Source organism: Pogona vitticeps, chromosome 6 (assembly GCF_051106095.1).
Source record: "Pogona vitticeps strain Pit_001003342236 chromosome 6, PviZW2.1, whole genome shotgun sequence".
NCBI lineage: Eukaryota > Metazoa > Chordata > Lepidosauria > Squamata > Agamidae > Pogona > Pogona vitticeps.
This window is the reverse complement of record NC_135788.1, coordinates 98,379,266-98,405,401: the sequence shown is the minus strand read 5'-3', so window position 1 is coordinate 98,405,401 and position 26,136 is coordinate 98,379,266. Positions and strand designations below refer to the sequence as shown.

At 41.9% G+C, this 26,136-nt stretch overlaps 1 protein-coding gene and 1 long non-coding RNA gene across 2 annotated transcripts in view; one reads left to right on the top strand and one right to left on the bottom strand.

The window, feature by feature from the left end:
• Positions 1-9,061, top strand: part of LOC144583661 (speckle-type POZ protein-like) — a 17,125-nt gene extending 8,064 nt beyond the window's left edge. The window contains exons 2-5 of the mRNA XM_078377958.1: positions 23-147; positions 2,703-2,880; positions 3,800-3,855; positions 5,166-9,061. Of these exons, the coding sequence (XP_078234084.1) occupies positions 23-147; positions 2,703-2,880; positions 3,800-3,855; positions 5,166-5,318 (512 nt within the window). The 3' untranslated portion in view covers positions 5,319-9,061. The remainder of the gene's footprint in view (positions 1-22; positions 148-2,702; positions 2,881-3,799; positions 3,856-5,165) is intronic.
• LOC144583662 (uncharacterized) lies at positions 4,731-26,136 on the bottom strand. Its single transcript, XR_013537581.1, has 3 exons — positions 25,980-26,136; positions 24,338-24,417; positions 4,731-17,894 (listed from the first exon to the last, which is right to left on the bottom strand). It is a non-coding gene; the product is annotated as an uncharacterized LOC144583662 (long non-coding RNA).

Genomic DNA, 26,136 nt, shown 5'->3' with positions numbered 1-26,136 from the left:
CCTACCTTTCATATGTTTGCAGAGAGTCCAATCCATCACTTTGTTCCAGGCAGTATTGGGGGAGTTGAAGAATTTATAAAGAAAGAAGTCCTTTTTGATGATAACAACAGACTTCTTCAAAATGACGAACTGACTCTCTTGTGTGAGGTAAGGAGGGGAGAAGTGCAAAAGCTTGCTGCTTGTGCAGGAATACACCGAAGCTGCTTCTCCCATCTCTGCCATCTCGGTTCCTTTTGTAGGTTCAGGTCTTTGCTCACCCTGAGGGGTTTTGCTCTGCTTTTCTTTGGAGAGCAGATTCTCTGTCTCCCTTCTGTAGGGTGTAGTGCACTTTGCTTGAGTGTTTGGGAGCTGTTGTTCAGTTAACAGCTGTTCTGTTGTGCTTACTTTTGGCCTCTTGTTTTGTGGCCTATGTAGAGTTTGGGAGCATTCCTGTTTTGGACTGCCTCTCCCACACTGACTGGGAGAAGTTTGGGAATTGTTGTCCAAAAAAGTAACCTTTCTAAGCTCTAGAATTCTGCCGATTGGCCAGCAGACCAGAAGGTGGTGAACCAAATCTCTGGACCAGCTTTGCTGAGGTTGTGAGAGCAGCTAGCCGTCCTGTTCACTGTAACTTTCTGCTCTAGCCTCAAGACAGCGAAGGGTTTGTCTTAAGCTTTTTTTTCCCTGACAAATTTATAAATCTGTGAAGCCAGAAATTCTGCACGTAGAACTTTCTTTTCTTTATTCTTTGCTATTGCTTAGATGTTTTCTCGGCATTTAGGTAGGTGTGCCATATGTTCAGCTAGCTCCTCCTCCTTGGCCACAGGTGCCTACAACTGTATTTATGTTTAGCAGGAATAGTGTTTGAGGTGGTTTTTGTTGTTGTTGTTGCTGCACTTCTGAGATGTTGTAAAAACTGGGTTACATTTGTAACTATGCCAAGGGCTTCAGAATAGTGGGATAGTCTTACTTTGGTTGTGTGTGAAAGAGAAAGAGTGAGAGAGAGCACAGGGGTACCACCCACTTCCGATTGCCTTCACACTTGCTAACACAGTTTCTATTAACCTGCATTTTTCTAATCCCCACCCAGCATGCTTCGCTGATGGTGATTGGAATTATAGTCAGGCACATTTTAGGGACTCTGGGTTGGGGTAGGTTCTCCTTACAGTTACCACTAACGTAGATGGTTATAAAAGAGTGCAAGAGTAATATACATCCATGAAGAGCAGATTTATCAGTCATTACTAGCCGGTGTGCCTATGTGGAACCTCTGTCTTCGAAGATAGAATACTTTTGAATATTTGTTGCTTGGGGCAACAGAGAGAGAAGTTTGCTTTCTTCCATGTATGGCTTATAGATCTCCTAGAGGTAACTAAGTTGACAACTGAGTGAAAGGGGCTGCTCCACTAAGTGAATGTTTGGATTGATCCTGTTGAGCAGAGATCATGGTCTCTCAGTTTTTACCCATACACCATAGTTAGTTACAACAGAGGAAATGGCAGTTGGTGCTCACCGTCCTGAGAAGTTCTTGTAGTGTGTATCTCAATTGTTTATCTCTTCTCATTTGAAGCGCTTCTCATCTAGGGCTTGACTCTCTGTTCCACCCCTTTGCTTTGCCTGTGGCCCACAGTGGCTAAGATTTCACAGACCACTTTGTATAGAGGTTAATGGTCCTGTCTTTAAACCCAGAAGGGGTGAATACGTATAAGCAAACTCCTAATTCTGTCCAAGTGTATGGAAGCCACAGCCAGCCATGCTGAGGGGTGGGAGGACAATTCTCTTTCCTGTTGCAGTGCTCTGTTTGTCTCATAAAAAGGTCTGCTTTGCGGCAGGAGACGTTTCATGGGATTTGCTCCTGGGTCTTTCTTCTTTTTATGCTTTGTGATTGGGTTCTTTCAAGAGACTGGGTGGGCCAGGGGTTTCGGCGGGAAGAACAGACGGAGATGAAGCGGTAGGTACAAATAATGGTTGTTTATTACATTTAACATCTGGAATTTCCAAACCGAACGGGTCTAAGATCTCAACTTCTGGAAATAACTTGTAATTCTTTCCTTTAACTTGTTCACCATTTTTGTTTCCCCTCACATTCTCCTCACTCCACGGATAGAGGTTGTTGGTGGGCCCTGTGCAGGCATGCTCAGCACTGTGCATACCGTCCCACAGCAAGGATGTTTCACTTGGGCTCCCTCCAACCTGGGGAGATAAGGGCTGGAACAAAAGGGGATCTCTTTCTTCCCCAAAACCGGAGTAAGAGAAACCGCTCCCCAGTTCCATCTTTCCTTTTGCTCACCCTTCTCCTTCTGGTACAGGTCTGGTGGGGTTGGTAGCATCCACCTCCAGTCATTAGATTTGGGAAATCTTTTAACAATTTCACAATTCTATCTCTGCTTTCTCCAGTCTCTTCTGTCTGCACACTCCTTTTCCAGCTTCGTCCGTTCTCCCCCACCTTCCTCCTCCCCTTTTATATCATCCCATCTCCACCCTTCTAACTCCTCCCTCATTTGTCTCTGTCTTCCCTCCGCTAGAAATACTTCCACTGCTTTAGTATTCCCTGTTCTTCCGTCATCTAGTTTAATCAGTTCCCCTACTGCACAGCTTTCACTTATTTCCTCTTGTTTCTTCACTGAGGACGGCACACTTCTGTTCTCCTGCTCACATGCTTTTTAAAGTTCATTGCTAAGCTTACCTTTGTAGACATGTTGACCCCCTGTGCTTCCTTGCAGGTGTCTGTACTTGAGGAGCCTATAACTACTTCTGGCAAAACCCAAAAGATCAAGCTGAAGGTACCAGAATGCAGCTTAGCAGATGAGATGGGAGGTCTCTGGAGAAACCAGCGTTATACAGACTGCTGCTTATGCGTGGGTGGCCAGGAGTTCCGTGCTCACAAAGCCATTCTAGCAGGTTGGTATCGACACAGGCCTGAGACTTAGCAGGATGGTAGGTGGAGTGGTCTGTGGCATTGATGAGTCTCCTGTGGGCTGCTTCTTAAGAATTGCTACTTTTAAAGAATGGGAACAACTGGCTTCAGGAGAAGGATGAGAGGCAGGGGGGTTGCATCTTGGGAAATGAGAGAAAGAATTCAGTGACATGGTTGGGAAAGGTAAACAAGAAATGTAAAATTAGCCTTCTCAAAGCTATTTCAAACTAATAGTTTCCAGCTTGGGATTTCTAGATACTATTGAATTCCTGCTCCTAGAATCCCTTACCATTGTTCAAACTGGCAGGGGATGATGAAAATGATCATCTGAGCACTTCTGGTGACCCAGGTCTGGAAATTGTTATTTAAGAAGACGTGCCTGTATAGTAATGCTGTGATCTGTTGGTCCAGGCTGTGTTGGACAGCATTTAAGTCTCAGGTTGGTTGGTTGGTTGGTTTAAATACGTTGCCAGCTCTTTTGATTTCTCAAGATTAATTACCTACACAAAATTATGTAATATATATGGCAAGAGACTATCCCCACCCATCCCCTAACCCTATCCCCACCCATCCCCTTATTATAGTGAGATTAATTGAGAATATTTATCAAGTGAATGGCACATTCCTTGGTTGGGACAGTGAAAGGGTGGTATGTGAGATGGGACAAAACACATCCTAAATGTGTTCACTTTTTCTAGAATAGGTATTGCCCTTAGGAAGAAATTTGATACATTTCACTCATAAACATTCTATTTATTTTATACCTGACTGTTTTATATTGGTGCTTGTATTTACAGGTACTGATTGTACTTGTCTGGAAAGGAAGGTTTATCTCTTACAATCTTTAAAATTATGTTTGTTTGCTTTTTTCCTCTCCCCTCCCCATCTCACTTATGGCCACAGCCCGCTCTCCCGTTTTCAGCGCCATGTTCGAACATGAAATGGAGGAGAGCAAAAAGGTAAGTTAATGGAAAAGGCAGTTTTCAGGTCATGATGAAGTGCTCTGTACTGGTCTACAGAAGAAGCGACATTGAGGAGGTTACAAAAAACAATCCTGGTGAACTAAGGAGAAAGCTTAAATGTGTTGCAGATGTTTTACTTCTGCCAGCCAAGGTCTTGCTCAGAGTAGAAATAAAACAAATCAGTGTCAAAGTGTCCAGGTGAAGGTATTTTGCTCTGGGACTCCATAAACTGCCTCTTGGAATCTGGGTCTTGACTGGAGCACTGCCCATGGAAAAAAATCACTGTCATTCAGTTTACATTTGGATTGTTTTGTTTTTTGTTTGCTTGAAGGAACCAGAACTAAAGCAGTGGGTGCAAATCTGCAGATCAAATCCTTGTTCATCTGTGAAGCATTCTTTGCTACAAGTTACAGAGTTTTTTTTTATTACAGTGTTGCCTCGCTCAACGACGATAATCCATTCCAGCAAAATCGCCGTTAAGCGAAAACATCGTAAAGCAAAAATGAAAACCCCATTGAAAAATAAAAAAATTAAAACCCCATTCCAATGGGGTAAAAACTCACCATCCAGCGAAAATCCTCCATATGGCGGCCATTTTCACTGCCTGTATAGCGAGGAATCTGTCCCTAAACACAGTGGGGAGCCATTTTAATTACCCGGTGGCCATTTTGAAACCACCGATCAGCTGTTTAAAAAACATTGTTTTGCAAAGAATCGGTTCCAGAAGCAGGGAACTGATCATCGCAAAGCGAAATTCCCCCATTTAGACCATCGTTTTGTGATCGCAATTGCGATTGCAAAAAGATTGTTGTAAAGTGGATTCGTCGTAATGCGGGGTAATCGTAAAGTGAGGCACCACTGTATTTTCTTACTTTCTAGGTTTGTGGGAAAAATAAGATTGAAAGATAGGCATGTTGTAAGCTGCTCTGAGTTTTATGTGTTGGTCAGGAAAGAAATCTGATCAAACACTTGTAAAACGGCTGATAGGCAACAATGTGCATATTAGCAAAGCTGGATGAATCCAGAAGCAGTGTTACGATATTAAAGATTAAGTAACATAAGTGTCAGTATCTTCTGCTTTGAGAGATAGCAAAAGAGGATGAAAATGGAGAATTGCAATAAGTTGTTTCCTGTAGCTATAGAGAAGCATGCACGAATGAACACTTTCTGTGTACTGTACTTATCTCCCCTAAATGCATGTGTTCTTTCCAACCTTTGTCTTATAAGAAGGATTCAAGAAGGAGAGGTATCACTGGATCTGTTGCCGGAGGGATGTAAAAATAATTTCCATTTTCCTTCCCATGTAGAATCAAGTTAACATAAAGGACATCAAGCCTGAGGTTTTTAAAGAAATGGTGCATTTTATCTATTCAGGAAAGGCGCCCAACATTAACCAAATGGCGTATGATTTGCTGGCCGCTGCTGAAAAGGTATCGAAGGACCAATCTTTGACTCTTTGATCTATTTTTAAGAAAAGAAGAGTGGTCCAAAATTCCAGTAGAGAGGCGTAAGAAACTCATTCATGATTACAGGAAACAATTGATTTCATTTTTTTTCCAAAGGGAATGGTACAAAATATTAAGTTAAGGGTGCCAATAATTTTGGCCAGTGCATTTCTGGGTTTCTGTGTGGGATTGTATCAAATTTGACTTTTCTTCTGTGTGTGTGTGTGTGTGTTTTGTTCCAACGCAAACCAAAGAAATGAACATGTGAGTACCAAAACTTTTGCAACTGCAATAATTTTCTGAGAGGAGGGTTGCATTTTCTGACAGAATTGCAAGGGTGCCAATATTTTTGGCCATGACTATATAGTCTGATTCTTAGAACCTGGATCATCACAGAAGTAGAACCTAAGACACTGGAGATATCTGAGAATGACCTTCTTCTTACCGGACATTCCAGATAGTAACACAGAAAATGCCACACTCTCTATGCGTCTGTTGAGGTGGTATTCCAGCAACCTTGGTTTTTAATCTTCTTTCCTGCTGTCCTCCCCACCCTTCTGGTCACAGAAGATAGGATGATCAGAGGAGAAAAAGCTAGGATCCATTCCTTTGTTTCTGTTTTGCTTAGATTTCTCTGAGTCTCACCTCAAAACGTACGGAATCTGAGGAATGTAACTGATTAATGAAAAACTTAAATGAGGAGTTTTAATATTAATACTTCACCTGTTATTTAATCTTTGCCTCACAGCAGTTGTTTTTCTCCAGTATGAATCCTTGCAGATATCTGAATACAAGAATAAAATATATGAAATATTACCTGTAAAACCAGGATTCTGAGATGTGGATCAGATTTGATGACTAGAATGCTGTGATCAAATAGATGGGTCCTTAAATCGTGTTCAGTTTCTGTGTTGGAAGGAGGATGGGAGTCAAGCAGGGTAGATTTGATTCAAATCAAAATTTAAATAACAATTTAATTTTTTTTAAAAAAAGAATTTTTAATAAATTTAAAAGCTTTAAAAAATAAAATTATGATATAAATTGATATTTTGAAAAAATATTGTTTTTTATCCACCCTGGGGCAGCCTGTGGCAAAGAAGAGAATGGAAGAAGATGGGATTCTAGGATTTGGAATTATTTTTCCAGTGCTGTTCCAAATCCTCATGAGAATAAGCAATCAAAAACCCTTTGGTTTCAGACATCCTTCTGCAGAGAAGAAAATCAATACTATTGTAAAAATCAATACTGTTCTGAAAATCAGTAGTGTATTTCAGATGGAGCATCTCAGTTTGCTCTGGTAGGAATTTATCACCACACAGGTTGGAATATTTATATGTCTCTTCCCCTCCCATATTGTGCTACTTTTCTCCTATTATCCTGCTACCCAGCAGCTATCAAGTAGGCCTCTGTACATACACACCAAACATGTCTCAAGTGTCTGGGTCTTGTGTATGGCAAGTACATTTTAAAGTAAACACAGCTAAGTTGATAGGGCAAGAAAACTGAAGGGGCTCTTAGTTGTTTGCATGTGTAAGTGACTTCTTATGCATCTTTCATCTAAACATCGTGGGTGTGGGTGTCTCTTTAAAAACAGAAAGCAAAACCTTTTATGGCTGCACATGAAACTTATTAATATCTGCCCAAGAGGCTTTGGAACAGCTTGTTCTGTATTTCCTCGAATCTCTTGAGGAAAATACGTAATTACCGTATAAACAAAACACAGTACGTATCCAGAACCCTGGAGATCTGCCATTGGGCTCTGAAGTGAAGATGTGATTTGAGAGTTAGGCTTTGTCTTTTGAAAGTGTTATTGGAGAAGATGGAAGAACAATGCTATTGTACTGGAAGGGCCCAAGGATGTTAACTTTTGGTCCAGCTGCATATAGGGGGTCCTCTATTGGCCTTCTATGTTGTCTATTCCCAGACTTGCAAAATTCTACCAGCTGAACAAGTTAGGGAGTTTAGATACTATAACTTCATATAATTCTGCTTTTAGTGAAGCCTTGGTACTAATGTAGAATATTTTTTTACAAAACTACAACAACAACAAAAACAAAGGAAATGAAACAGGTGAGACTGAGGTTTCTTCTGGGGAAAGTTTGCATTCAGATAGGTTGATGATGATGCGCGAGTGTCTAATGTAGGTTTCTGTTGGCTTGTTTGGCATTTGTTGAATTTCTGTTTTTGTCTGGCTGTGTGGTTCACCACTTCTTTTTCCATCTTTTTGTAGGAATCGATCTTGTCCCAATCTTGACTCCTCATTTTTTGGCTAATGTCGATGTGTAGGAATAGTAGTTCTTTGTCTGTGGAGTCCAGTTTTTTGCGGGTTGTTTGGATTTTTTCCTGTAGGAGGGCATGTTCGAGGCGGTCATAGATGCAGCTGGCCTGAGGGGAAATGAAGGTCCTTTTTCTCCTGAGGAAGGCTGGTATGGTTTTCGTGTCTCTGCAATGTAGTAGAAATGTTAAGGAACATAGTAGGTGTGCTCTTTTGCTTTGGAGTGTTTCTAGTCTCCGGGTCTAACTGATTGTTTCCTCCCTGTAGAGGCATTCAATGTATTCTCGAAGGCTTTCACAGACGGGATCTGATGGTTGATGTAGGTTTTTCAAGCTCTTTGGCTGTGTTATGAAGTTTCTTCTTCCTGACATTTCACCCGTCTCTGTGGCTGGCATCTTCAGAGGACTGGACTAGGAACTCTGTCCATGCTCTGTTGCTGTTTATTGTATAGTTGAGTATTTATAGCTGTGGGAACAGCTTTTGTCTTTTTTAAAAAAATATTTTATTTTTAAACTCCTACGAATAGGGTAGGGAATACAAAAGATAAAAGGAAGTGGAAGGGATGGGGAACGGGTTTTAAGAATAGAACACAAAATATATAATCATCCAATCTATTCATATTAAGTATACAAGCATCCACTGTATTCATTTTTCAATTTGAAAAACAACTTTCTACTCTTTTTTTACTGTTTGATTACCCTCTAACTATCAGCTTATATTTATGTTTTAGTTTAAATCTAAGTTACTCCAATACTATCAGTAAACCGAGACCAATTGTAAAATACATCCCCTCTTTCAATTTCCTTCTGTCTTGGACATACGTTCAACATGCCTGAAAAAGTATCAATTTCTATCACTTCCCATATTTTCTCAGTACACGTCTCTTGTTTCTGTGACTCTGTTTTCTTCCAGTTTTGAGGATATAGGGTTGAATCCAGGACAGTAATCTGATTTTTAACATCACCTTTTCTGAGTATTGTAGCTAAATAGCTCACAGGGTAATTCTTAATCTCGTCTATGTTACCTGGCATCACACTCAATAAAAATAGTTCTGGAGTTAGTACAGTTTCCTTTAACTGTTGTTTAACATCTGATAGTTTCTCTTTCATCAGATCTTCCACCTGGTTGAGACGCTCATTTACCTGTTGAAATCCTGTTCTTATTGTCATTTGCATGGTAACCTGCCATTCTTTATCTGGCAAAATTCCCAAAAGTTGATATTTAAAATTTTCGGAGGCTATTTCCATCTTTCCAATGCGTATGATTTGTATAAATAATATTTTTAGCTTCCACTATTTTATCAACAAACCAAATAGTGGTAATTTGTTTAGATATGGTGGAAATTTTGTTCCTCTGGTACGTCCTTTCCTTGAGTTAGTTTTGTTCCCTTTTGTCTCCTGTGATTCCTTCACATCCTCTCAATCTTTTTGCTTTTTTTTTTAAAAAAATTATTGTTCATGAACACTGTGTCAAAGTTTTCTTGTCCTGAGTTGCTAAAATAATTCTTAATGAGTGTTTGTACCTGATCTGCTGGTTTGTTCAAAGTCAGTTTTCTTTTACAGGAAAGAAATTCCAAAATAGCTGGTAAACCACTGTAACGCACTCTACGTGGGGCTACCTTTGAGGCTGACGCGGAAACTCCAAGTGGTGCAGAATGCAGCGGCCAGACTCCTAAGTGGAGGGTGAAGATGCCATCACATTTCTCCTATTCTGGCCGCGCTGCATTGGCTGCCCATTCGGTTCCACGTTGACTTCAAAGTTCTGACGCATCCGTTTAAAGCCCTAAACGATTTAGGGCCTTGATACTTGGCGGAACGCTTACTCCCACCCAGTTCTACCTGTGTCACCCGTGCGAGTCAGGAGGTGAGGCTGAGGAGCCTGATGCCGAGGGAGGCCCGGAAGGAAAAACAAGAAACCGGGCCTTCTCGGCGGTGGCTCCTCGCCTCTGGAACAACTTACCTCCTGACATTTGCACAGCTCCCTTGCTGGGTATTTTAAAGAAACACCTGAAAACATGGATCTTCAGGCAGGCCTTCCCCCTTTCCACCTAATACCTAATTATTCTTTTTTCTTTCTGTTATAATATACCCTATTTCTCACCATCTCTGGGAAAAACTGTATTTTATCTTTTAATTATGCAAATTATGTTATGTTATGCGATACATCATATGTTTAAGTTTTTAGTGAGTGTTGTAAGCCGCCTAGAGTGGTCACAACTGACTAGATAGGCGGGGTATAAATAAATAAATAAATAAATAAATAAATAAATAAATAAATAAATAAATAAATAAAGCAAGCAAGCAAGCAAGCAAGCAAGCAAGCAAGCAAGCAAGCAAGCAAGCAAGCAAGCTTTTCTTTTTTTGGAAATATAATTACTCTTTTGTACTGTGCGTTGTTCTGTCTTGTCTTCATGGCTTTTTTCTCTGTTTTTTAAAAGAACCATTTCCCTCTCCCTAACTGAGATTTGGTTTCATGTGTGCTGTATTGATCCTGATCTCTTTTTTGCAGTTCACGAATCATAACAGCTGTTGTTGAAGTACTTTGGCTTACTATTTCAGTATGAGCTGGTTTCGAGTGATGGATACCTTGGAGTTAGCATGGGCAGAACTGACTTCTTTTGACTCCACTCTCTTCAGCTTTGCCTTAAGTAGTTGAACCAAGTTGAACCAAGAGGCAGCAGACAAGAATCTGTGTCCTCGCCTTTCTTAAAATAGTAAAAACAAACAAACAAACAAAAAACCCACACAAAGTAGGGCATGAGGGAAACCTGTCCCACAATCACAGCATGAGTTACACAGATAAGAGACCATTTGGCCTAAATCCAGTTAATACTTCCTGACTAGAGTTGACCCATTGAATGAACTGCTGAATGTTGAATCAATGGTTAAGCAAATCACACTTTAGCTGGGAGTACCAGTTGGATTCAGGCCATGCTGTCAGATTCTTACACAGCTAAAAAGAAGCAGGTGATGTTTGATGGACATATTTGATGGATTCCTAGAAGATTCTCCCCATAACAAAATGTTGTAATAAGAAGCCTTCATTTCATGACACCATCCATTTTACCAAAATAGACCAACTCATTCCTCCCCATTCCTTTTTTGTTCAACCAGCAGTTATATTCTACTGGGCAAGCTCAGTCCTCATTGGACAGATGTGGGGACAGTTCCCTTCTTAGGTACTATGTCCTAGGTGGGGGTGGGAGGGTAATTCTCTGACCCTTGAGGGATCTGTGGAGCATATTGGAACACCAGTCACTGACCGCCTTAGGATGGGAGCAGCTCCTCAGAGAGTAGAAAGAACAAGGCCAAAGGCCTGTGCTCGAGATCCCTTTCTAGGATGACATTCTGGAATCTGAGCAATGTGCATGAACAGTCTACTATGGGCTTGATAATAGATTATCTCCCTGTAAATGGGACTGCTCCCTCTCCCTCATGAGGAAGTGAGGACTAAAAGAAGAACTGCTTGAATGTGTTTCCTTTATGTTTAGGTTCTGTAGTATCCAGTACAGTTCTTCAAGATGCCTTGTCTATCTCCTGTTGATGGACTATGTTGTAATTCCACAAGAGTAGAACAGAAGGGTCATACATTTCAACATGTGTTTTAAACTCCTGTTTTTAATTTCAAACACATTTTATGAAGCAGACAATCATTCTCTTCTACAGCCTTGGAACAGAAGCTGAGGGCTTTTCGTTTATGTAACACACAGGTGGGCATCATAGAGTTGTGCCATTATCCAGTGCAATTGCACAGTCAGATAGGGATGTAAAGGACTTTTTTATAAACCTCATCTGCTAAGGTGCTAGTCACCTTTCTTGTCATGCTGGCATAGACTTTTAGCAAGCTATTTTTGTTCTTATCTTTAAAAATTACTTATTTACCAATCAGGCTTCTTGAGGAGGAACAAAGCTAAGGGGAAAAGTTCTGTTCCCCTGCAAGTCAGCATGAAAGCAGAATAAACTAGTGGAGATGGAATGGAAATCTCCACCCTGCTGCTGCTGGCTCATTCATTTTGTCTGCTTGGAACTTCCTGGCTACTTAACAGCTACAGTGTGACCTTTTAAAAAAACAAGGTTGATCTAACAAAATGAATGATACATTAAGCAAGGGGTTGAGAATCTGTGGTCCTCCAGATGTTGTGATTCCATCTCTCATCAATGCCAAAAGCATGGGTCAATGGAGGTAATGGAAGTCACAGTCCAGCCTTATTGTGTGGCCATAGGTTCCCCACCCCTGCAGGACAGAATGGGAAGGTAAAGAGGTAAATGAAGATAACTGTATGCCTTTAATGTGCCATAAATGTAAGTGGCAATTACTGTTGATTTCTAGATGTAGAGATTAATGTTGAAGGGGTTGAAAAAAGGGAGGCATGCCATGATGATACTAGGTGACAAAATAGAGAGTTCCAGTTGTGAAGGGGAGTGAGACTGAAAAGATATAAACGAGCACACTGAGGAATATATTAACCAGCAGAATGATATTGGAAGGTGAGCAAGATGAAAAGAGAATAACAAGGAGGGAAGAAAAACAACATTATGTAGTGATTTAAATGTAGGAAAGAGCAACTTGTTTTGAAGGTAAGATGGAACTGGCAGCCAGTGAAAAGAACTGTAAGGGAGAGAGTGGAACAGTATAAGGGATGTACCTTAAGAGTCGGAAAACTTATCATGTCAATCCTAAACCCAGCCATGAATGTATTGTGCGGGCCATATTCAAGCCACAATGTTCTCTGCCCACGTTCATCCTTCCCCTCACACCAGTGATGTGCAGTTTGGAAATACTTGATACTAGTCTTAGCTGAGAGAAATTTATGGTGGTACATACATGAGTTTTACTCAGGTTGGAAGTTTTCAGGTTCTTCTGAAGTAAAACAACAACAGCTTCTTCTTTGTGGCCTCTGTGAATGCACTAATGGGCTTAATCTGCACCTGCGGAGAGGTCTCCGGAATGTTCTAAAGCTTTATGCTATGTTCGTCAAGCACCACCCCCTTTAGCCCACAAGGTCTGCCCGCCCTCACAGTTACCTCAGTTTCTCAGAATTTCCCTAGTTCCTTTTTGCCGCCGCCTCATGAGGTCTCTCCTTTGTTGAGCTGCTGTGTTTGTTGTCTGTTTTCTTTAAAAAGGAATATTAAGACCAATTTCAAACTTCAAAGCTCTTCAAATTGTCCTATCAACGCCATTTATGGTACCCCTTCCCCCCTTCAAAAAGTGCACGTGCTCAGATAAAATTCCACTCACAAACGGCCACAACATCTGCCTGTTTAGCTTTTCTAAAACACATTCTAAGTATTTGCACAGTGTTGTGTTCAGCCAGTCTTAGCTGAGAGAAATTTATGGTGGTACATACAAACGTGAGTTTGACTCACGTTGGAAGTTTTCAGGTCCTTCTGAAGTAAAACAACAACAGCTTTGGTGCAGCCTTGACAATGCGTGACAGGCAGACCAGGGAGTCTGCAGGCAAGGTATCTCTTGAAGCCAGGCAGCAATAATCAGATAAAATATGTTCCCAAACGGTCTCACTGGCTTCTCCTAAAGTAGCTTTTGTCTTGTTTGTAAGACTTATTCGGAGTCATTGGGCTTGCTAGCTGGGGATGATGGGAACTCTAGCCTTCACACATTGTGGGAGTCTGTCTTTTAGCTTGACTTGCCCTATCAAGGTCTGCCGCTACGGATCATTACATTTATTTCTTTCCATTTAATTAGGTTTTCTATCCACATTTACAAGAACGTATTCTTCCCAAAATAGCTTACAGTCTAAGAACAGAAATCCCACACAAGGGGCAGTGTAACTTTGATTACCCTTTGGCAGGGCAAACTATATTTATTTATTTATTTATTTATTTATTTATTTATTTATTTATTTATTTATTTATTTATTTATTTATTTATTTCCTCTTCTACCAGTAAGGTAGAAGGGGAAGTTTACATGGCTCTCTTCATCACTGCTTTATCTTCATGAGACCCATGTGGGGAATTTGAATTCCGGTCTTCATTCTAACTACTGCAGTTTACCTCACATCTTCATTTTGAGAGAGTAAAACTCTACTATTACCTGTAATTGTGATCCTTCGGATGGCCTTAAGCCTTCCAAGCCCTACTGAAGATGGCAACTTAGCTTTTTCTTCAACTCATTAGGTATTTTTCTATCCCATCATTTCCTCTCATGCTGCTGCTGTTCCGCAAAGCGTCTCCTCATTTTAGCAGCATTTGAGTGTTGTGTTTTTAATAACAGAAAGGCTTGCTTGTGTCAGTCACATCCCGGCTGCATCTCTAGCTATGAGCAAGAGGGCTGGCTTAATTATTCCATGGAAGTAGCTCTGTTGTTTACCAAAAGGTTTGCTGTTACTTGACAAAAGATTCCATCCCCGTTGCGTTTCCAGGAGCAGCTATAACTGCTCAGGGAGTCTCTTGTCTCAGCTTCTGCTTCGGAGAATGCAGATACTCTTGCAAAAAGTTAAACGGACCTTGACATCACCAGCCCTGCCTTCTCTTCAGGGAGATGCTTGACTGGAAAAGCAAAGGTGGTTTTGGCAATCTCCTGCCCAAGGGAACCAAAACACACACACACAGAGAAGACAAACCTTTCTGGGACCCCTGAGAGGGAAGAAGAAAACCCAGACCTGGGCATACATGGTGGCTCAGAGCCTTCCCAAGCCAAGGGGGTTTGAGGAGGTCAAAGGAGAGCGCAGCTCAATGAACATAGAAGGAAATTAACACATTGGAACATCATGGAGTGTGGATTACTTTAAATCCATTAATTCAGTGCACAAGGGCATATTTGTGTGGAGAGGAGAGCTTTTTCTGTACAGTATTAGGAGGGAGGCGCTTCCTTCTGGAGGGGCAGGCAACTTGGTGCTCAGGTATCATTCTAATGTTTTGGTTTAGACCTCCGGTAAACGTGGTCAGAGTATAATGGGAATTATTATCCAAAACATGTGGCGGGCATCAAATTGCCAACCACTGCAATAGGGAATGAGCATTCTCAGTGGTTCCAGAGCGGGGTGATATTTCCAAGGATAAGGGCTTCTCCCAATTCACAGCTTCACCTTACCTGCTTCATATCTGAGCCTTTGCAACTCTGAATTTGTGCAACTTTTTTCTTGTTTTGGGAGACAGCAGGGAGGAGGCGTGAGTGTGTGCTGTTCACTATAAAGCAGGGGTAGGCAACTTCCAGAGATGTCCCTGCCAAAACTCATTCTTTTTTAACCGAAGAGGCTCCATTTTGCCCTCTAGTGGCAGAAAGATATATACATTGTGAAACACTGGTGGGGCAGTGCACTGGGATTGCTTTTGAGCATTCTTTTGTGAAGAATGGAAAAGCCTCAGCATGTGCTGAACTCTGGAATCCTCATCACATTAGACCTACAGCTGTTTGTTAAAAATTCACAGAAGATTATTAATTGAAATGTTGTCACTTGTTCTTGAGAAGCAGTATCTGCCATATTTCCCCCTGATTCAGGACTGTTTACATGTTTGATGGGGTGAAGTTTTACTGTGGAGAAATTTTTCATTTCCCAACTAATATTAGTCATGTTGATACTGCTGCATTTGTGGTAATTCACTTTTCATAGCTGCACTGTTTTGTTCAGTGTGCATGCTATATATTTCTTGGCTTTGTTTTATCCTTGCCACAATCCTGTTCAGAATGATCCAGGGCATTTTTGGAGCCAAATGTGGATTTTAACCGTGCTCTACCAATGCTTTCACAGCCAGCACCACCCTGACCTCATTATATGCTCCTACTATTACTCAGCTTCTTCCCTTTGGACATATGAAACTGCCGTTTTTAAATGCTGCCTTTGTGGTGTTGAAGGGTCAAGTGTTAGCTTTCGGTATGTGAGCAACCAAGAGAATCTCAAACTTTTTATGTGCAGGGACTGAATCATACACTTGACCCTTACAATACTGGGGAAACATGAGTTTCTATAATGTCGGGAGAGTCAGTTGTGAGAACAAGATGCAAAATCTACAAGGCCTTACAGTTCATGTGGCTATTTTCCCACTCCTTTGAGAATCAAAAAAAGATACCTATGGCCATTTTCTGCCTGTTTCCCTGCAACGTTGTTCAAAATGTAGATAGGGCAATGCAATGTCAGAGAGAAACCCGTGTATCACATTCCCTCTGTTTGTTGCTTAACAGTATTTTTGTGCTCACTCGGTAAGCCACCTGCAACTGAGCTGCTTTCAAAGAATGTTAAAAATATATTTAAAAAATACAAACAAATAAACTACAAATATGGCAGAAAATATTAATGAGCAGGACATAAAGCAGATCAGTCTAAAGATCAGAAATTCCTAATGCAAACTGATCTTAATGTTCCAGATCCCAACAGATTTTAAACAGTGCTTCAAGTTTTTATTTCAAAAAACTTCTTCATGTGGATCCAAAACAATATTCTAATGTGCATGCCAAGGAGATCTCTCTGGGGAGGACTGTTCTACAACTACAGGGTTATAATTGAAAAAGTCTTCTCCTGTCTCTAGAGATGACACATGGAGAATGTTGCCTAACATTGACCTCATTGCTTGGATTGGGTATATGCAGGAGGAGGATCAATTTGAGGACAGTTGACAAACATTCTTTATTTCAAAATGGCTGATACTTGAGCAAAGCAAGTCAAATGAAACATTTTCTCAATCAGCCTTTTTATCCCTGACCATGAAATGTCTTGCAGTACAGTGGGGTCTTGACTTGAGAACTTAATCCGTATTGGAAGGCGGTTCTCAAGTCAAAAAGTCTGTAAGTCAAGTCTCCATTGACTTACAGTGCATTGAAAACCGATTAATCCCGTAACAGGCCGTTTTTGTTCCATTTTGGTTTTTTTCTGGTCTGTAAGTCAAATCTCAGGCTGCAAGTCAAACCTAAATTTTGCGGCCAGAGAAGTCTGTAACTCAAAAAGTCTGTAAGTCAAGCCGTCTGTAAGTCAAGGGTCCACTGTACTTCCAGTAGCGGCCCCATTTGGGGAATACTGAATAACCACTGAAACAATCATCCTAAGGTTCCCTTGACATTTAGTCCAGTCTTGTCTGACTCTAGGGTGCAGTGCTCATCCCTGTTTCCAAACCATAGAACCAGCATTTGTCTGAAGATGGTTTCCGTGGTCACGTGGCCAGCACAACTAGATACAGAACGCTGTTACCTTCCCACCGGGGTGGTATTTATTTATGTACTCACATGTTTACATCCTTTCGAACTGCTAGGTTGGCAGGAGCTGGGACAAGCGAAGGGAGCTCACTCCGCTGCTTAGATTCGATCTTAGGACTGCAGGTCTTCTGACCCTGCAGCACAGAGGCTTCTGCGGTTTAAACCGCAGCACCACCACGTCGCACCTACGATCATCCTAGATGCCCTCAAATCTCAAAAAGGTTTCCTACATGGAAACACCATGGGAAATGGTAGAGAAGAAGGGAACTGTCTCCAAGGCATTTCTAGGTTATGCTAAAGCTGAACGCTTTGAATTGTGTCTGTAAGAGGATAGCAAGCCATGGAAAACATGCTTTGATCCAGGAAGGGAGATCCATGGATGGAGGAAAATGGATATCCCAGATGGGTTGCATGCATCTCTGTCTAAAACAGGCAGTTGTTACCTGAGTGACTCACCCTCCATAAGAGCTAGAACAGTCCTATGTTTCGAAATCATTAATCTAAAATGAATAGGCAGAAGGTTGTAATGGATTTACTGATTGTTTTTGGTTAGATTTTGTGTTCAGCAAGGATTTCTGGCTTCTTGTGATTTAACAATGTAGCTGTGACAAAGTAACTTGTCTTTCCCACCCGCCTTACCCCAGCCACTGCCTCTTTGAAATGGCATTGTTCAACTGAAGAAAGATTGGGTGTCCCTGGAAGTGGATTTGCAAGTTTGTGGAAGAATCTCTGCTGAATTCTGGTGCTCAGGAACAAATTGCCAGACTCCAAACTGATTAATTATATGCCCCTTGCACCAGGCTCGAGTTGGTGGATCTTGGAGTTGTAATAAAGAAAACTCCAAAGTCAGTCTTGCTAGTCTGAAGTCTGCTGAGCCCTGAAAGACCTTGAGGAGCAGCAACCTGTTGGTGTTTGCTTCTCTTCTCTGCAAGCGAACATTTCATTTATCACTTTTGTGTGTATCTCGCTCTTTTTTTTTAATAAACAGTAATTGATACAGCCGAAGCCATCTGGCGATGGTAGAATCAGAGCGGCAGCATACTGTTCATAAACCTCCTGCTAACTTCGATTCTTGCCTCCTTCAGCATCCAAGATGCAGCTCTCTATCTGCAGTGTTTGGTGGGCTGCTGCAGAGGTCGAAGCCAGATGAGCAGTTTGGGAGAGCCAGAATCTGCAAGAAGGAGACAATTCACACATTTAAAAGAAGAAGAAGCCACCATCTGAGCTGGCAGCCTTTGTATTCCAACCATGAAGGCCTTGGCTCTTAGCAGTCTCTCTCTCTCTCTCTCTCTCTCTCTCTCTCTCTCTCTTTAAAGGGTGTCCCTTAGGTGTCTTTCTGTTTACGAATATCTCATGGTGTTGTGATTTGCATCTGCTGTGACTCTGTCTAAAATGTGGATCTCCCAAGGGAAAATTGAATCCATATTTTAGGTTTTAACATTTTAAGACTAGAGAGGAGTTAAAATCGGGCAAGTTCTCCGGTTGTGATGGCAAATTTTGCTGTTGGCAATAGAAATTTCAGAATGTGTGGGTGTTCAGACTTGACTGTTCAGAAACAAATCGAGCACAGTTGACACTTGAGTTTCATTTCTAGTGCCCTTTTTAACAACAGCTCCTATGTTTTTATTATAAATCATACGGGAATCTTCTCAGCAGAAGAATATCGTAAAAAAAAGGCTTAAATAAGTGTATGTACTAGACTGCTATTTAAATGGTAATAATGTGAGCTCTATTAAGAGGATTAGCCAGTTTAGTCTGTCGCAGGAAACACACAGTGGCGTAAGCTTTTCAGGAGCCATAGGCTGCTATTGGGCACAAAGAAACTCTGGTCCTCAGTGTTTACACTGGAATACGTAGTAGGCTTTAATGGACCACAGGACTTCAGTTTATTACATTTATATCTTGCTTTTCCTCCTGTGAACTCAAGGCCATGTACCTGGTTCTCCTGCTCCCCATTTCATCCTCACAGCCTCCCTGTGACCTCTGCGACACAGTGCCTTTGCTTTTGCCTTGGATCCCTGTGACCCTCAAAATGTCAGTGTTTAAATTAAAGGGTGTCCTGCTGGGAACTAAGGTTTAAAAAGGGTATTTCTGTCTTTTACATAATTTGGATACATTGTTTGTATTATCTGATATAGAATAGCATAAGAATAATCCTGAAGCCTCTCACAATGCCATTGTAGCCACATCCTTCCTGCTACCTCAGCTGCCACCTATATCTGTCCCCCCATATACTGGACAAGTCACCTGGTTGGACTAGCACTCTCAGAACCCCCCCCCCCACAACTAGAATTGCTGTGCTGGTGGGGAAATCTGGAAGTTGTAGTTCAAAAACTAACTTCTTCAATTTGCACTGTCTCCTATATAATACTCAGTGTCCACTTAGGTATGTGCCTGCTTTCATTCAAGAATCTTCTTCCGGTGATGAAGACTGAAAATACTCCAGATAGAAGAGTGTTGTGTCTGTGTATTACACAATAACTGACCTGTTCTGTTGATGTCTTTTTAGTTCTGTCTCTGTTATAACCACTATTTGCTTAATATGGGCAGATATTTGAGTAGATATAATCTGTTTCTGCCTAAATTGAGTATGTATGTTTATATGTCTGTCTGTCCTAGAGTTCTGTCAGTTTATCGGTGGGTGGGTGAGCAGATGGCTGGCTGGATAGATGGATTCATTAGTGTAGACTTTGTCTTCCTTGCGTTCAGCAAGCTGGTGATGGCAAACAGCCTTCCCTGTTGTTGATCCCTAGTGCCTGTTATGGAGATAAACCATGCCATTGAAATTTGGCAGTTCCAAATAGGCATCAGAATAGCACTTAACATACCTTTTCACCACAACTTAATTTAGTCTCTCCTTGGAAGTGATAATGTCTTGTCCAGCAGCCCATTTCAGGACACTGAATTCCAGCCATCATGAATTTTTTGAAGTTCTCTCTCTTTTTCTGCTTGGGGAAGACTGCCTGTTAGCTTGGAGGATTCTGAGTTCTAGCATTACAAGGCAAATCAAAGGGAGAGAAATTATTTACTTCCTGTGAAGGCCATGAATGATTTTCTAGAAGCCTACCAACGCACATGAATTCCTAACTTGGAAGGCTATGGTTTTCTCAGTGCCAGTAAAATGGAAAACATGTCCACGAATCCATTGTTTCCTCCGGGCAAACAATAAATGTAGTCGGCAAAGTCAAACCCCAGAAGCTTTGCAGAGCGTTTCTAGCAATCAGTCTAACAGTGAGCCAACCGTTATTGGCTAAAGAGATCTTTCACAGCCTTGTCTCCCTTGGGGTTTAAATTATTATCGGCAGATTCTGCTGAGGTGTTTTTCTCATTTATTGTGAGGGTTTATTTTAAACCACCACACACACACACACACTTTCAGTTGATTCTCCATTTATGAAAGACAACAGCTTGTCCATTTACCAACAAAATAACCGACCAAGCAGAGGGAGCTGCTGTCCTTTGAAAATTCTTCAGCTTTTGTTCTGCAGCTTAAAGACAGCCCTCCGTATGTCTATACGAATCTGCATATGGGAAGATCTGTGGTCTGCTTTTGTTTCTCTTCGTTTTGAGAAAAAATGTCTGGAGTCTTTGACAAAGACTTTTCCTAAACTAATTACCTTGGTGCATAATGTTTGTGTATATATATAATTTAGCTACTGGCCCTTTAAAATTAAATTGCAGCCCTGCCATCTAATTGGAATATTTTAATGATGAATTGCAGATCCATATGTACATGAGCATGTGCTCTCCCTCACACACACACAATTTGAGGAGTCAACCTCTTACAAATTATCCCAGACTCCACTTCAAACTGTTTAGAGAAAGGATAAGGAGACTCTTTCAGCCTGAGGGATGAATTCAAAGTAGGAAAGGTTCTCAAGGGCCACCATGGGCAAGGCCAAAGGCAGAAGAGTGGACCCTCAAAATGTCAGTGTTTTAAATTAAAGGGTGTCCTGCTGGGAACTAAGGTTTAAAAAGGGTGTTTCTGTCTTTTAGATCTGTTGCTTCAGTCTTGGAAACAACAAAATCATAGTATGATGCAGAAGCATATGTCGTTATTGGGGGGAGGTTACCCAGAGGTCCAGAGTAGTACCCTAAAGCCAAAACTTCCTCTAGCCCACTAGTGCTTACCAGTCACAGCCCTGATTGTAACCTGATGAGAAGTGAAAAAGCTTCAGGCTTTATTGAAGTCAACTTTCATACCATAAACGGAGCCTTCACTCTGGAGAGGGAGGTCCCCAGTTTCCCAAATAAATTTGTGCCGTAGTGACAAGAGTCTCAGACGTCTGTGGCCTTCATGGTTTTCATACAATGGAAACTCAAGATAGTGGCTAGAATCTTGAACAAGACCATGGAAGACTCAAGTCTGAAACCGAGACATGGAGGTCACTGATGGGGTGGCTCTTAGAGGATGTGAGACCTTAAACGGGAAGAAGGCCCTTTGAATCTGTTTATATCTTTGATAGTAAAAGTTTTTGACAGGAAGGGCCCAGCAACCCAGTCCAGTTAAATTAATTTCCCAGATGCTGAATAGATTTTTGGGAAATGGACCCAATTATTTCCAGTTCAAAGATATAAGGGCTGTTCTTATCCCTGATTTTAAAGTGTGTGTGTGTCTTCATTTCTCCCCAGCCTTCAAGGACCATGAACTGAATCTGGTCAGAAAGACCTCATTAGATTGCAGTTGGTAGAATTACACCTGATTCTCCCCATTCAATAAAATAAAATAAATAAAAATAAAAGAAAATAAAAAAGAAAAAGGAGGCCCACCAATAGCAGGGATGGGCAAAGTGGTACTGGTGAGCCATGTCTAGCCCGCCAGGACTCCTTGGACTCCATATATATCCTTCCAACCTAAAATGAAAACAGTATCCACAGAGGAACATAATTTGTGCAGTAAACACAATTTTATGGTCCTCCAGAGGCTACTGCAAGCTTAAGGGTCTTTTTAAACATCTGGAAACATCACTGGCTGATCATTTCTTTTTCTTTTTTTAAAAAAGAGAGGGCTTTTAAAACTTAAAACATTACTTAGAGGAGGCAACATTTGATATGGTGGCAAATTAGACATAGCCCAAGAGGATTCTAGGGATTTCAGTTAGCTTTTTGGGATCCAAAAATCTCTCTCCCCCCCCCCCCCGGGTATTTGGAGAGCCGAGGGGGCAGGACAAAAATCATCCTCATACCTTTGGAAGTTGTCCTACCTTGAACTATAGGTATGATATCCAGCAAGTGTCTTAAATTATCCTTTTGATTTCCACCTGCGTGTTCTTCCACATTCCCTTGAAAGTTTAATACACCAAAGTTTTGTAATTCTAAGCCAGTTATGAAGTGTAAAACAGATGTTGAGCAGAACTGCAGCTTCTGGGGTTGGCCCGGGGGGGGGGGGGTGAGACGGCAGAAAGCCCTATGAGATGGCTTGGAAAAGTTCCCTTTGGAGACTACACCTCCCACAATCCATTGTGGGTATTAGATTCTCAACCACTGATACATCATGGCTGTGGCGAGCAGCCAATAAATGGAGTTGCGGCTACTTTCTCTCTGCTACATCTGTCTCAAATGTGTGTGAGAGACTTTGTATTGCTTGCTGTAACTTCCACATCTCTTAATTGTCTGTTTACAAAGGAGAACAGAACTGACATCAGCTTGAAGGAAAATTTGAAAAGTACTGATGGTGGGCGATGGGAGGTGGTGTGAGATAATATATACAAGGCTGGTAGAAAAAGAAATAATGCCCAGCTGTTGCAGATGTTATTTTTACCTGCCTTTCTCCCAAGGTAGTTGGTAATATAATTTCAAAAATGAGACATGCTGGTTTAAAAAGCATCATGTCCTTTGAATTACAATCTGTACTTCGTGGTGCTGGCAGCCTGGACTATTCAGTGGTGGAAGGAAATGTGCCCTGCATACGCCTAGGATCACCCTCCTTGTTCTTAATTGTTTCCTGTTTTTGGATTTTTAGTAGCAGATTTTGGAGAGTAAACTGTGTCGCAAAATTTTTGGCACTTAGTGATGTTCCATACTCCTGTTGCCGGGACCCCAATAATGCTGGAAAAGTTGAAGGCAGCAGGAAAAGAGGGAGATAAAATATGAGATGGATTGACGCCATAAAGGAAGCCACAGCCCTGCGTTTACAGGACCTGAGCAAGGCTATTAAAGACAGGACATTTTGGAAGTTGCTCATTCATAGAGTCTCCATAAGTTGGAGGTGACTTGACAGCACACAACAACAACAGGCTCCTGTTGGTGATGGAACCAAAGGGGGAAGATTTCAGTGGAGGAACATATCCTGTATATGCCAACGGTACTCAGTTCATTCACCATGATCTTCTAGGCAGGGATCAAAAAGATTGATCCGAAACCCATCAAAGTAGACCAGTCTTCCTCAACCAGGTATTTTGGTTCCCATTTTGGACAACAGAAAACAGCAAAACAAAAACCCAACATTTTTTCCAACAAACTAAAGAGAGGAAAAGAACTCTCAGCAGAGAGGAGATGCTCTCTTTGAATTCAAAGGCTGGAAATAATGATTGTTTAGTGCGGATAAACAATCACCCAGCCCAGGAAGGTCCTTCCAGTCACATAAACTACAGACAACATGCAAGGTGGTAGACAAAATTCCCAATAGAAATTTGGTCTAGATATCACTCCTGAGAACCATCATAAGTCATAACTATGTGATTCCAGCACATGGCTCAGATTCAATAATTTATGCCTATGTTCAAGTTAGAGATGAAGGTGGTGGTATTTTGTTCCACTTCATTTTTTATCCAAATGCGATTCACACATTCCTTCTGTCCCTTACAGCCTTAAATCTCAATGATGCCGCCCATCTCTCAGCATGGCTGGAGGGTAAAATAACTTTTTAAGAGAGGAAACAAAAACAAATATGTGTAATTTGGAGCATAGGAGCTCCTTGTCTGCTGCCATTCATATTGTACATGTAGTTTGCTCCTCACTTTTCCTTCCTGTCTTGTTGTTCATATGGGACAGAAATGGATAATCTCTGGGCCTCCCTGGTGGCCTTATCCTATTCTTGAAGTTGCTATCTCCTTTTCTTTATCTTTTTTTAATTTAAAAGGTTGAAAAACACCTCATCTGAGGATGATTGACAGTAAGAGCTTTAAGCTAAAATATCCTGTCGTTTTGAGCCCCATCTTTTCCCCTTTGATCTCACTCCCTCAGATTGTGGCCCCTGAATGTATCCCTATAGTGAAAAGAGGATGTCCCCTCCTAACACACACACTGACTTTTTAGGGGTGACATTCTTGTCTGCAAGCACCCCAACTGAAGAGGTTTCCTGGCTGCAATTTCTGAGCCTGTCTCCTTAACAAAGTAAAATGCATTCCAGAGAAATCAAAGTATTTCCTAGCCATGGAGAGAGAGCTCTGGTCTGTATTCAACAACAATAAAGTGTTCTTACTTTTGGAATCCCTATTATACATTATACATCCTTTTAAATTTAAAGTAGCCTGTTTTGTTTGCCTGGTTGCAAACTAATTTAATTTGCAGGCTCATCATCCTTGCAATAATTCAGATCGTGGTGCCACCATTCAGTGGTGGATATGCTTTACTTGAAGCTAATGACCTAACTTCTTCCCTGCATATACATACCTTAGATGGAGAAGTTGCCTACAGCAAAATGGCCAGTGGTGTTTGCAGACTCTTTCCTTAATCTGTCTGAGAGATCTGCCCTGTGGGATGTATAGACAGGCATGCATAAGACACAGACACAGGCACCTTTATATGGAAACATATGCAGATAGTGTTTGTGTGTGTGTGTGTATGAGATGTGGGTCATTTTTGTCAGCTGAAAATATGCCTTGTCATCTAATAGGAACCATAAGCTTAAGGAAACAGTGGTAGTGTGATCCATATTTTAAAAATGACAACTCTTTTTGCCCAAATCCCAACATTATATGGCTGGGCTTACTTGCTTAAGCCATCTGCGCTGGATCTGTAATGTCAAATCAAAGGAAAAATATTCTGGGAACTACTTCCAGGGATACAGAAGCAATACTTATTTTATTTTATTTAATGTGCTGCCTTTCTACATGTGGAAACAGATTAACCCAGCCACCCCTTTGGAAACTGTTTCAGTTCTCTAGTGGTTAAATTTAGTTTTTGAGATTGAGGGCTGAACTATATTCTCCATGGCTGGCTCTCCTGTGGCTGGTATTGCGTGTTTTCCCAAGGCATATACCAAAAAAGAAAAGAAAAATAACCAGAACCATTGCCATTCCCCTTGATATTTTCATGATATTCCAGAGACAGAAACATTGTGCAGTGCAGGAAGCTGAGGAGGCCTTGACCAAGGGGAATGGTGGCAAAGTGCAAAGACAGGCAGAATGATCTGCTCTACAAATGAATGAATGAATGAATGAATGAATAATCTCTAGCCCATCTAGGAGAAGGAAAACTCTGATTCGAAACCTCCACTTCCTTGTGGCTATATCCACTGATGGAAAAGGCTTCAGGAGTTAACCTCGAGGCAAAATCCGGAGCCAGAGTCCTGGAGGCAGTTCGTGTCGTTCTGCCAACTCCTGTGACGTTGCTGGAACCAGTTGTATTGGCTCTTGCCTTTCCATTGGACTATTTCAGTGATGTGGAGGGGGGGATTTGCTGCTTGGGTAACAGCCTATCCTCCATATTATTTTACCCAGGCTTCATGCTCTGGAGAGGACACTCCAGCTTCGCGTACACCGTTGAAGTCCTCCATACAGAGCACGTTACCATAGTCTCTCAAGACTGAAGGATGCCTATGAGGAGCCTTTCTCCTAAAGCAGGGGTGTCAAACACAAGGCCCGCGGGCCAAATCCGGCCCGCCAGACCTCGTCTGATGGCCCGCAGAGCTGCCGCCAGCCCCCCCCCGCACTGACTTCTTTCTCCTGCACCTCTAGTCTGCCTGAGACTCTCGGGGTCCCCCCTCCCCCACATCGCTCGCTTTCTCACCCCTTCTGAGGAAGAGACAGGATTCCCCACCCCCACCTCAAAGTGTCGGGGGGGGCGATTGGATGACCCTTGCCCTCTTCCCCCCTCCCCGTCCTGACCTACCCGGCTGACCTACCTTTGACTGCCCAGTGTCTGGGGACGGGGGCGGGGGTCTTGGGCACGGTTTCCTTCTCCCCCCCGGTGCTCTCACTCTTCCCCCTGTACACACACACACACACACACACACACACACACACACACACACACACACACACACACACACACACACACACACACACACACACACACGGGAATAAGCGTTTACCTGGAGGCTCCGCCGCGCCCTCCGCCACTGGGGGAAAGCTCAGGATGACCAATCCCATCATCCCTGCCACGAGCAGGATCCCAAAGCCCATCTCCAGGCGCGATCCCTTCTCCTCCTCGACGGAGGCGGCAAAGAAGCGGAAGCCCCCCCCTCGACC